This window comes from Pongo abelii, chromosome 5 (assembly GCF_028885655.2).
Source record: "Pongo abelii isolate AG06213 chromosome 5, NHGRI_mPonAbe1-v2.0_pri, whole genome shotgun sequence".
Taxonomy (NCBI): Eukaryota; Metazoa; Chordata; class Mammalia; order Primates; family Hominidae; genus Pongo; species Pongo abelii.
In genome coordinates, this window is record NC_071990.2 from 28,340,682 (window position 1) to 28,353,659 (window position 12,978).

Consider the following 12,978-nt stretch of genomic DNA (forward strand, 5'->3'; position numbering starts at 1 on the left):
TGCGTCACCGCGGCCCGCTCTACGCGGAACAGCGGTTCTGGCTGTGTTCCTTCTAGGAATGCCGGAGGTTTCCACACCTCTGTGGTCGTCACGCTGAATCCCGTCTATAGTGTTAGTGAGATGCTAGGTGGCACACTGTCTTCCAGGGGGGCAATATAATAACGGCCAACATAGTGTTTTCACACGTATTAATTCATTTACTCCGCATAACAACCCTGTGAGTTAGGTACAATTATCTCCATTTAACAGGTGAGGAAATTGAAGCACATTTCTACATTTATTAGTTGCCATTTCCTGCAAAGAATACCTTTTCTTTTCCCTGCTGTCTCATTTTATCACGATGAACTCATGGATTTCTTTACAAATAATTACTGTCATTATTATATTGACGGTCAAATTATTTAAAATTTGGTCAGTTGGAGCCCTTTGAAACAGCTCCCCCCCCCCCTTTTTTTTTTGGCAAAAGTCTCCAGGCTGGAGTGCAGTGGACGCGATCTCAGCTCACTGCAACCTCCGCATTCCGGGTTCAAGTGATCCTCCTGTCTCGGCCTCCTGAGTATCTGGGATTACAGGCACACACCACCGTGCCTTACTGAGGCTGGTCTTGAACACCCGAGCTGAAGTGATCCGCTGCCTCGGCCTCCCAAAGGGCTGGGATTACATTAGTAAGCCACTGCACCCGGCCGCAAACAGGTTTCTATGTCCTTTGATAAGTTCCCAACAGTTTTTGTGCACTTCACTTTCTCACACAAGATATTTCAGTCCCATTTTATACTATTCCTACCCTAAACCTAGAATCACCATTGCTTTACGAAGCTACAGTACTTATTAGTGAAAAATAGTATACAGAAACCAAGATCTGGATTTTGGGCAATGAATAACCTCATTACTACTGTGTCCGGAATTAGTTCCTGCCAATCTACTCTGTCCGGAATTGGTTCCTTCCAGTGGGTTCTTGGTCTTGCTGACTTCAAGAATGAAGCCGCGGACCCTCGCGGTGTTACAGTTTTTGAAGATGGTGTGTCTGGAGTTTGTTCCTTCCGCTGTTCAGATGTGTCTGGAGTTTCTTCCTTCCGGTGGGTCCGTGGTCTCACTTGACTTCAGGAGTGAGGCCATAAACCTTCACAGTGAGTGTTACAGCTCCTAAGGGTGGCGCACCCAGAGTTGCTTCTTCCTTCCGGTGGGTTGATGGCCTCCGTGACTTTAGGAGTGTAAGCTGCAGACCTTTGCAGTGAGTGTTACAGCTCTGAAAGGTGGCGCGTCTGGAGTTGTTTCTCCCAGTGGGTTCGTGGTCTCGCTGACTTTAGAAGTGAAGCTGCAGACCATCATACTGTTACAGCGCTTAAAGGTAGTGAACCCAAAAACTGAACAACAGCAAGATTTATTGTGAAGGGCAAAAGAACAAACCTCCCACAGCACAAAAATGAACACGAGCGGGTTGTCACTGCTGGCAGGGGGTAAGCCAGCTTTTATTCCCTTATTTGGCCCCGCCCACATCCTGCTAATTGGTCCATTTTACAGACCGCTGATTGGTCCATTTTACAGAGTGCCGATTGGTCCGTCTTTACAGAGTACTGATTGGTGTGTTTACAAACCTTTAGCTAGACACAGAGTGCTGATTGGTGCATTTTTACAGAGTGCTGATTGGTGCATTTACAAATCTTCAGCTAGACACAGAGTGCTGATAGGTGTGTTTACAGTCCTTTAGCTAGACAGAAAAGTTCTCCAAGTCCCCACCTGACCCAGAAACCCAGCCGGCTTCACCTCTCACTACTAGGATATATTATTGCCTCTAGTCTCCTTCAGTGGACAAGAGCTAGAATATATGAATATGTTTTATATATATAATATATTATATATTATATATAAAATATATGAATATGTTATACATAATACATTATATACATTATAAAATATATGAATATGTTATATATAATATACATTGTATATAAAATATATGAATATGTTATATATAATATATTATACACATAATATAATATATAATATATTATACACATAATATAATATATAATATATTATACACATAATATAATATATTATACACATAATATAATATATTATACACATAATATAATATATAATATATTATACACATAATATAATATATAATATATTATACACATAATATAATATATAATATATTATACACATTATATAATATATATTATACACATTATATAATATATAATATATATACACATTATATAATATATAATATATTGTACACATTATATAATATATAATATATTGTACACATTATATAATATATAATATATTGTACACATTATATAATATATAATATATTGTACACATTATATAATATATAATATATTGTACACATTATATAATATATAATATATTATACACATTATATAATATATAATATATTGTACACATTATATAATATATTATACACATTATATAATATATAATATACACATTATATAATATATTATATATTATACACATTATATAATATATATTATACACATTATATTATATATTATATATGTATATGGAGGATTTTATATTATATATTATATAATATGTATATTATATATAACATATATAATATATAATATGTATATTATATATAACATATATAATATATAATATGTATATTATATATAACATATATAATATATAATATGTATATTATATATAACATATATAATATATAATATGTATTATATTAATATATATGTATATTATATATATTATATATTAATATAATATATATTATAATATATAATATATTATATAATATATATAACATATATAATATATTATATAATATATTATATAACATATATAATATATATTATATATTTATGGAGGATTTTATAAGATACTTTCTGTTGAAAAACAGCTCCACAGAATTCCTTTTCATTTTTCACCGTTGCCCATTTGCTTTTTTTCTTTTCACCCACAGTGAAAACTCTGGCTCCCAACAGCATAAATAAATTCACTCAAACAAAATAGTTTCTTATAAACAAAATAGTTTCAAGATTATAATACCAATACATCACTAGCAATAACATATCTACTATGTAGAGTTCAAAATTTCTTTGCTTGTTTTATTTTTGAATTATATCCCATTAAGGGAGTATAGCTGTATAAATACCTTATTTGAATTACTTCTTTTCTCTGTGGTTATATTTTAAACGATATATGGTTAGGATCATTTGTTTCTGTTTATATTCCATTTCAGGGTTTGCTTTCATCCCTTTTTAATTCTCTTTTGAAAATTCAAAACATTTACTTAGTTCAAAATCCACATTATATAAAAAGGCATATTTAGAGGAGTTCTGCTTCCATCCCCAGTCCCTTTACCCCATATACTCATATCCCATTTTCATTGTTTATTTATCCTCTCCTTTCCTTCTTCCTTCCCTCCTCCCTTCCCTACTTTTTCTTGCAAAAATAAGTATTTACCTTCTTTACCCCATAAGTTATGTTATACACATTCTTTCATGCCTTGCTTTATCATCTAACAGAAAAGCCTAGAAATGTCCTGTTTATAGAAGTAGTCCTCTTTTTTCACACCTGCATAAATAACTCATTGTGTGGATGTGCCATAATTTTTTTAACCAGTTTCTTAGGGGTGGGTATTTGGATTACTTGCAATATTTTGCTTTAACAAATAATGCTGCAATGAACAATAAGAGAGAGACTTTTGTAGGGGTTGTGTTATTTTGTACTCTCAACAGCAAAGTGTGAGAGTGCCTGTTTTCACACAGCCTCATGAACTGTATGTTTTCAGGCTTTTACATGTTGCCATTGTGATAGGTCCTTGGATATTTCTTAAGGAATCATAAACTCAATGCTGAAATCCCTGCTAGAAATGGATTCACAGTGCCAAATTTCAGCAAGGATTATGGAACAATGGGAATTTTCACATATTTTTCATGAAAGTGTACATTGGTGAAACCATTTTGGGGAAACTCTGGCATATCTACTAAAGACGAATGTATGCATATTCTATGACCCAGCCACCAGAAACGCATATGTACTTGCATCTAAAGACATGTCTTAGAAGCATTTTTTGGTGATTGCTTTAAACTGGAAACAACCCTAAAGTCCATTAACAGTAGGATGGATTTTAAAAAAAAGTTTATTAAGAGAACTGAATACTATGTAGCAATGAAAATGAATGAACTACAGCTACAAACCACGTTGATAAATTTCACAAATAATAGTAAAAGGAGCCAGAACAGTGAGTAAAAGAAGACAAAAAACACGAGATTTGACCTCTCGTCCCTGAGAGGCGGGTGGGTGTTAGTTCAGGGGGTTATGGGAGGGCTCTGGCATCCGGGATGGAGGCGCGTCGCTTTCTGTGGCTGGCGCTGGATCCACCCTGGGTCTCTAGCCAGGGCTGCAGAGAGGGTAGAGCCGTTTCTTAGGCCAGAGTGGAGTGGGACAGGAGGTGCCGAGAGACGACTGTGGTGGCTTGGGACATGGAAGCGCTGCAGCCTTCGAGCCCGGCATCCAGTATTGCAGCCGCCGCGGCGGCCTGAGAACTCGAACCCTCTCACGCGCGCGCAGCAGGAGGAGCGGCGGAGGCGGAACAAGACGACCCTCACTTACGTGGCCGCTGTCGCCGTGGGCATGCTGGGGGCGTCCTACGCTGCCGTACCCCTTTATCGGCTCTATTGCCAGACTACTGGACTTGGAGGATCAGCAGTTGCAGGTCATGCCTCAGACCAGATTGAAAACATGGTGCCTGTTAAGGATCGAATCATTAAAATTAACTTTGATGCAGATGTGCATGCAAATCTCCAGTGGAACTTTAGACCTCAGCAAACAGAAATATATGTGGTGCCAGGAGACACAGCACTGGCGTTTTACAGAGCTAAGAATCCTACTGACAAACCAATAATTGGAATTTCAACATACAATGTTGTTCTGTTTGAAGCTGGACAGTATTTCAATAAAATACAGTGCCTCTGTTTTGAAGAACAAAGGCTTAATCCCTAAGAGGAAGTGGATATGCTAGTGTTTTTCTACATTGATCCTGAATTTGCTAAAGACTCAAGAATGATTAATATTGATCTTATCAGTCTTTCTTACACTTTTTTTGAAGCAAAGGAAGGGCACAAGTTGCCAGTTCCAGGATATAATTGAAGTCAGCAACTAAGTCTTCCTTCAAAGTTGTGATTTTTGGGAAAATCATGTATCCTATCTTCTCAAAGGAGAAATATTGTACAATAATATGAAGCCTTATATTTTAAATAATTATTTTTTCTCAACTAATTTATTTCACTTAAAATTGAGAGAACAAGTTCAGCTGTTATCATAAGAAACCCACATGCCTAGCTAGAATATATGACTGACTATTCAATACCATACCGAAGAGTTTGATAGTATTAAAATAAGCCGCTTTGTTTTTTAAATATGCAGGCATGGGTTCAGCTTAATTCTATAGTTCCCTTCCAGATTATTAACTCTTCATACTTATAGCAAAGAATCTGACAATATTTTTCAAAAATGAATGCTCGGGGTTATTTGTTTCAAGTCATAGGCCAGAACTTCTGACCATGTTTATTATATCTAAAAGAGTTGGTTGCTATTTTCCTTCATTATGAACAGTCAATATTTTAAAAGCTCAAAGTAGAAGAGGAGTCACTAAGCCCTAACAGCTTGTCCAAAGATTTAAATTCTTATTTCAAATTTGATTTGTCCTTTAAGATTTAGGGCTATTTTATATTCAGAGTTCTGAATAGATAATTACTTTGAAATTGTAGTATCATGAAATAGAAATAAAATACATCTACTAAGCTGCTAGCCAAAGCATCATCATTACAAGTCCATGAATGTTAAAATGTACAGGTGGGATTGTGAAGATTTACTGACATCAAAAGTTCTTCTGGAAACAAACTTTTGTAAAAAAAAAAAAAAAAATTATTAAATTATTTTAATAGTGGTTTATTTGTCATCAAATGTACAACTTATTCTGAATATTTTCATTTTCTGTGTTCCAAATAGAAATGTTAAGTTGCAGTAAAAAGAGAAAAAAAGACTATTTAGCATTACAAATAATCATATTTAAAGGCCACCCAACGTACAGTCTAGTGACCTGTTCAGGAGACCTGAAATATAATTAAATGACAATCATCAAGGTTTTAACAATTTATAATTCTAAACCAGAGAATTATAAAGAAGTGCAAATTGACTTTTACATCCAACTTTAGTTAAATGAAGGCACTCAGTATTCTTCCTGAATAATACATTCAGTTTCTCACATTTTATGCTTTCATCTATTCACAATTATTTTGTAGTAAAATAATCTACTCTTATCACAGCTGTGTGACGATTTCTAAATGTAGGAAGGCCTGTGAAACATATGACACTGCAGTTAAATTGGTTGGCCTAAGGACTAAGTAATTTTTCTTCTGCTGAAGTTTTAAGTGAGTATTTGTTCCAAACAAGTTCTGTCGAAATCTCATGCTGTTGTCAGGAATCAATGTTATCCTGGAACTGTTATTCTTCTATTTAATCTTCATTATAGCAGAAATGTTCCAACATGGCTTTGACATGTTGGTAGGTATTGTCTTCCAGGCTTCAAAGCTGCACAGAGTCTACCCTTTAGAGAATTGGCACCTTTGATGTGGCTAGTGAGCTGATCATCCACTTTCTTCTAAAATAAAAAAGAAAATGTAAAAAAAAAAAAAAAGACAAAAAACACATCCTTCATGATTTCATTTATATAAGGTTCAGAACAGAATAAACCAATATCTGATGTTAGAAGTCACAACAGGGAGGAGGAAAGGAACAGAGTTTAGCAGGGAGCACAACTGGGGCCTTCTGGGGCACAGGTAACGGTTCTATTTCTTGACCTTGGTAGTGGTTATATGAATGGTTTTACTTTGCAGTATGTCATTTCACCGTGCACATATTGTTATGTATTTTTAAGTATGTGTGTATTTCAATACTTTTTTAAAAAAATATGCAAACTACTCATTTTAGAGCTGAATAAACCAGAGCTCAGATACATGAACTGTGTTGCTGAGCTCAGCAGACCCAGGACTCATATCCAGTTTTCCTGATCCGCTAGCTCCCTTGGGTTTGAGGGGTTAGTTAACTAGGTACCCTTACATGTGGATCTTTTTTTTTTTTTTTTTTTCCGAGATGGAGTCTTGCTCTTGTTGCCCAGGCTGGAGTGCAATGGCATGATCTCAACTCACTGCAACCTCCACCTCCCGGGTTCAAGCGATTCTCCTGCCTCAGCCTCCCGATAGCTGGGATTACAGGCGCCCACCACCACGCCCGGCTAATTTTTGTGTTTTTAATAGAGATGAGGTTTCGCCATGTTAGCCAGGCTGGTTTCGAACTCCTGACCTCGGGTGATCCACCCACCTTGGCCTCCCAAAGTGTTGGGATTACAGGTGTGAGCCACCGCGCCTGGCACATGTGGATCTTAAAGGTGCCATTTTTTTTGGTTGCAAGGTCAACAGTGTCCATTAGACAAAAATGCAGTTCTTAGCAATGCTTAAACATATATGACAATCTTTTTACTCAGCTATTTCACTTTTTGTGAAATGTATCCCAAATAGAGATAGAAGTGGCCCTGTCTATATAGGTCATGTGCTGTGAATAACAGTGTTTTGGTCAACAATGGGCTGCATATAAGACAGTAGCCTCATAAGATTATAATGGAGTTGCCCTATACAGGTGTACTATTTTTAAAAAAAGTTTTAGAGCATATTTTTATTGTACCTTTTCTACTTTTAGATATGTTTAGATATACAGATAATTACCATTGTTACAATTGCCTACAGTATTCAGTACAGTAATATGCTGTACAGGTTTGTAGCCTAGGAAAACGGGCCATACTATGTATCCTAGCTGTGTAGTAGACTATATCTAGGTTTCTGTAAGTACATTCTATGATGTTCAAACAATGATGAAATTGCTTAATGATGCATTTCTCAGAATGTATCCCTGTTGTTAAGTAACACATGACTGTGTGTATGTACACACACACACACACACACACACACACTATATACGAAGCCTAAAGTGACCTAAAACTATTATATAAACTATAAGGCAATAAATTTGATCATGTGGAAACATGGAGTAATTTTTTTTTTTTTTTTTTGAGACGGAGTCTCTCTCTGTCACCCAAGCTGGAGTGCAGTGGTGTGATCTCAGCTCACTGTAAGCTCCACTTCCCCAGTTCACGCCATTCTCCTACCTCAGCCTCCCGAGTAGCTGGGACTACAGACGCCCACCACCACACCCAGCTAATTTTTTTGTATTTTTAGTAGAGACAGGGTTTCACCGTGTTAGCCAGGATGGCCTCGATCTCCTGACCTCGTGATCCCCCCGCCTCGGCCTCCCAAGGTGCTGGGATTACAGGCGTGAGCCACCGCGCCCGGCCACATGGAGTAATTTTAAAAATAAGGGTGGTTAATAAACAATATAACAAGTCATAAAATTCTAAGTACCTGACAAATATATCTATTTATCAATCTCTCTAAATAGACAATTTGAAGAAATAAAAATAATTCTTAAATTAGGGAAGTAGGGATAAGTTCTTTCTAGTAGTAGGAAAAAAACTAGATATTTTTTCTTTAAAAATATCTTTTGAGGCTGGGCATGGTGGCTCACACCCGTAATCTCTCTGCTTTGGGAGGCCGAGGTGGGCGGATCACTTGAGGTTAGGAGTTTGAGACCAGCCTGGCCAACATGGTGAAACCCTGTCTCTACTAAAAACACAAGAAATTAGCCAGGCATGGTGGCGTATACCTGTAATCCCAGCTACTTGGGGGGCTGAGGCACGAGAATTGCTTGAACCTGGGAGGCAGAGGTTGCAGTGAGCCAAGATTGCCCCACTGCACTCCAGCCTTGGCGACAGAGTGAGACTGTGTCTCAAAAAATAGATATATAAAATGAAAATATTTTTTGATATCACTTCAAATAGAGTTAAACTGCATTTTTAAATAAAGCTTTTTAATGCTATTATTTAAGGAAGCATGATGTGTTAGGGACTTCTAACTCAGAGATTTATCTGTTCCTGTTCCTCACTTCCTCTTTTCCCTTTCCTTGCTTTATCCCCACCACCTTCCTAATATTCACTAAAACACCATTGAATCTCTTAGTTCTGATTTTGTTCCTTGCGCTCCTTCTCTCATTCGTTCATCTGTTTACTGATCTTTCATCACACATTTCTTAAGAGTTGGTTCCTGCACTTAAGAACTTGAAATGTTATATCTTTATTTGGGACTAGGGCAGAGACTGTTTGCCTAATAAATAAGTATTCTCTCCTTTTTATCAAGTAACCATTACAATTTTTATCTTGTACACTGGCACCTGAAATAAAGATTACATTTCTTAGTTACCTTTGTAGCAAAGTGTGGTCATGTGACTAAATTCTGGCTAACTAGATGTAAGAGTTTCTGCATTTTGAGAAGACTCCTTGAAAATTGCTGACTTAGCTGGAAGAGTCCCTTTTTTTGCCCTTCCTGCTGACTAGAATGCAGAATTGATTGCCAGTGCTTCAGTAGCCATGGGAAGAGAAGCTGTACACAGAGGACAGTGACAAGGTGGAAGAGACCTGGATTCCTGATGATTCTATAGAGCAAAAGCAACAACCTCAAACTATCTACCTTTGGACCTCATTTACATAAGCTGTTAGTAACAGCTGATCATAGAGTCTGACATAGGGTGTCTATGCTTTGACTACCTACCTAGGGTTTTCCTTCCCTTTTTAAAAAATGTGACCCCCATCGCCTCTAACTGAACCCACCATCTCTGCTTCCTGCCTACAAGAACTGATATCTGGGAAATACAAGTTTAGCGGGGAGAGGGTGAGGAGTTATAAAGAAATGATGCTTATGTGGTAGAAAGAGTGTAGGTGATCAGAAAAAAAGGGACAACAGATAAAAGAAAAAAGAGAGGTGAATATAAGGGAGGAAAAAGTGCAAAAAAAGAGTAAGAGAGGAAGCACAAGTTGCATTGCACCAGGTGGTTCAACAGACATTCGGCAAATTATAATGTTCAAAATACTCTATCATCATCTCAGGGTCTTAAGTGTCCATAGCTTGAGTTACCCTTAGAGGGTGTCACATTTGGAGGTTTAAGCCCTCACTTAGAAACCTAGAGGAAGTTCAAGGTCTGTTCACTTGTAAGTATATAGCTAATCATATGAAAATGATAGCTCCATTATTAACTGATAGTAATATCTGACTCAACAAAAATGGTAGCTAATGTCCTCAGAGTCACTCAGTCCCTAAAATAACATTCATGTGGGAGCCATGGTAAAGAAGAATATTTCTCTAGTTCACCCATCCTAGGGTATACTGTACTCTTGTCATTTGTGACCTTCCTTGCTTTGAACCTTGCTACCTGTCTTCTAATCCAGTGAAGTTTCTAGTTATCTTTTTATTTGCATCACACACCACTTTGTTTTGGGATCTCAGAATTCCTCTTGAGGTCCAGCCCATCTTATTTTTTTCTGTACTAGCTAAAATAAAGATGCCTGAATAAGGAGCACTTCCTCTTGGGTCTATCCTACCTGGATGTCTGGTGTACAGTGGCATCAGCCATTTATACAATACCATCTAGAAAGGATCTTCCTCTGACTCTCATTGCAGCCTGGTGTATGTCTGGGTCAGCATCACAGGCTATCTCCCGCATAAGGTGACCAATGCCTACTTGAGTACTAGTGTTTTCCAATATCTCCAGAAAGGGATTGCTCTTCTCTTCCTCAAGAAGCAATATCTGCTCCCCTTCCCCCTCCCCCTCTCCCTCCTTTCTTCGGTCTCCCTCTGTTGCCGAAGCTGGACTGTACTGCCGTGATCTCAGCTCGCTGTAACCTCCCTGCCTCGGGCTCCTGTGATTCTCCTGCCGCAGCCTGCCGAGTGCCTGGGGTTGCAGGCGGGCGCCGCCATGCCTGACTGGTTTTTGTATTTTTGGTGGAGACGGGGTTTCGACGTGTTGACCGGGCTGGTCTCCAGCTCCTGGCCTCCAGTGATCTGCCCGCCTTGGCCTCCCGAGGTGCTGGGATTGCAGACGGAGTCTCGCTCACTCAATGCTCAATGTTGCCCATGCCGGAGTGCAGTGGCGTGATCTCGGCTCGCTACACCTCCACCTCCCAGCCACCTGCCTTGGCCTCCCAAAGTGCTAAGATTACAGCCTCTGCCCGGCCGCACCGTCTGGGAGGTGAGGAGCGCCTCTGCCTGGCCGCCCATCGTCTGGGATGTGAGGAGCGCCTCTGCCCAGCCGCCCCATCTGGGAAGTGAGGAGCGCCTCTGCCCGGCTGCCATCCCATATAGGAAGTGAGGAGCGTCTCTGCCCGGCTGCCCATCGTCTGGGAAGTGAGGAGCGCATCTGCCCGGCCGCCCCGTCTGGAAGGTGAGGAGCACCTCTGCCCGGCCGCGCCGTCTGGGAGGTGAGGAGCGCCTCTGCCCGGCCGCCACCCCGTCTGGGAGGAAGTGAGGAGCGCCTCTGCCCGGCCGCCCCGTCTGGGAGGTGAGGAGCACCTCTGCCCGGTCGCCCAACGTCTGGGAAGTGAGGAGCGCCTCTGCCTGGCCGCCACCCCGTCTGGGAGGAAGTGAGGAGCGCCTCTGCCCGGCTGCCCCATCTGGGAAGTGAGGAGCGCCTCTGCCCGGCTGCCCCTTCTGGGAGGTGAGGAGCACCTCTGCCCGGCCGCCCCGTCTGGGAGGTGAGGAGCACTTTGCCCGGCCGCCACCCCGTCTGGGAGGAAGTGAGGAGCGCCTCTGCCTGGCCGCCCCGTCTGGGAAGTGAGGAGCGCCTCTACCTGGCCGCCCCGTCTGGGAAGTGAGGAGCCCCTCTGCCCGGCTGCCCCGTCTGGGAGGAGAAATTCTTCTGTCTTGGGATGCTGTTGATCTATGGCCTTGCCCCCAGCCCCCTGCTCTCTGAAACATGTGCTGTGTCAACTCAGGGTTAAATGGATTAAGGGCGGTGCAAGATGTGCTTTGTTAAACAGATGCTTGAAGGCAGCATGCTCTTTAAGAGTCATCACCACTCCCTAATCTCAAGTACCCAGGGACACAAACACTGCGGAAGGCCACAGGGACCTCTGCCTAGGAAAACCAGAGACCTTTGTTCATGTGTTTATCTGCTGACCTTCTCTCCACTATTATCCTATGACCCTGCCATATCCCCCTCTCCGAGAAACACCCAAGAATGATCAATAAATACTTAATAAAATAAAATAAAATAAAATAAAATAATAAAAATCTCTTCCTAAAAAAGAAAAAAGATGTTATCTTTAGTTCCTAAAACTAAAAAACAAAAAAAAAAAAGAAGCAATATCTTATTTTCAGAAGGCAAACCCAATTGTCACCAAGTTAACTGAAAGCACACAGGGTAGGAGCCCAAGAGGGTCACTAACATTTCACCGAAGCCCATTTTTAATGACACATTAGGGGTACTGCTACACAATCTCTAGGAGGTTCAGCATTCAGAATGCTTGTTTATTCTAAACACGGTTATGGTAAGACACATGTAAAATTTGGTTGGCCCAAAAGCAAATGCAACAAAAACAAAAATAGACAAATGGGCTTAATTAAACTAAAAAGGCTCTGCACAGAAAAAGAAGCAATCAACAGAGTAAACAGGCAATCTACAGAATGGGAGAAAAATTTGCATTATGCCTCTGACAAAGGACTAATGTCTGGAATCTACAGGGAACTCAAACAACTAAAAAGAAAAAAAAAACAAACGACCCCATTAAAAAGTGGGCAAAGGACATGAACTGACGTTTCTCAAAAGAAGACATCCAAGCAGCCAACAAACACGAAATACTACATAGCCATAAAAAAAGAACAAAATCATGCTCTGTGCAACAACATGGATGAAGCTGGAGGCCATTATCCTGAGCGAAATAAATCAGAAACAGAAAATCAAATACCACATGTTCTCACTTATAAGTGGGAGCTAAACAATGGGGACATATGGATATAAAGATGGAAACAATAGACACTGGGG

At 39.7% G+C, this 12,978-nt stretch overlaps 1 protein-coding gene across 2 annotated transcripts; it reads left to right on the forward strand.

Annotated features, from left to right (window-relative positions):
• The first annotated feature begins 4,289 nt into the window (after positions 1 to 4,289).
• On the forward strand, positions 4,290 to 6,627 carry LOC100937493 (cytochrome c oxidase assembly protein COX11, mitochondrial-like). 2 transcript variants are annotated; one of them, XM_063725411.1, is made up of 3 exons: positions 4,290 to 4,961; position 5,376; positions 6,580 to 6,627. In XM_063725411.1, the coding sequence occupies exons 1-3, from the start codon at positions 4,315 to 4,317 to the stop codon at positions 6,625 to 6,627; spliced, it is 696 nt and encodes a 231-aa protein (XP_063581481.1). In that variant the 5' UTR covers positions 4,290 to 4,314. The 2 variants fall into 2 exon arrangements, with proteins under 2 accessions (XP_063581481.1, XP_063581480.1); XM_063725410.1 differs by lacking the exon at positions 6,580 to 6,627 and having other exon boundaries at positions 4,290 to 5,442.
• The last annotated feature ends 6,351 nt before the right edge of the window (positions 6,628 to 12,978 follow it).

Excerpts from the sequence above, each read along its gene's own strand:
- LOC100937493 (XM_063725411.1), top strand. The coding sequence starts at position 4,315 with ATGGGAGGGCTCTGGCATCCGGGATGGAGGCGCGTCGCTTTCTGTGGC.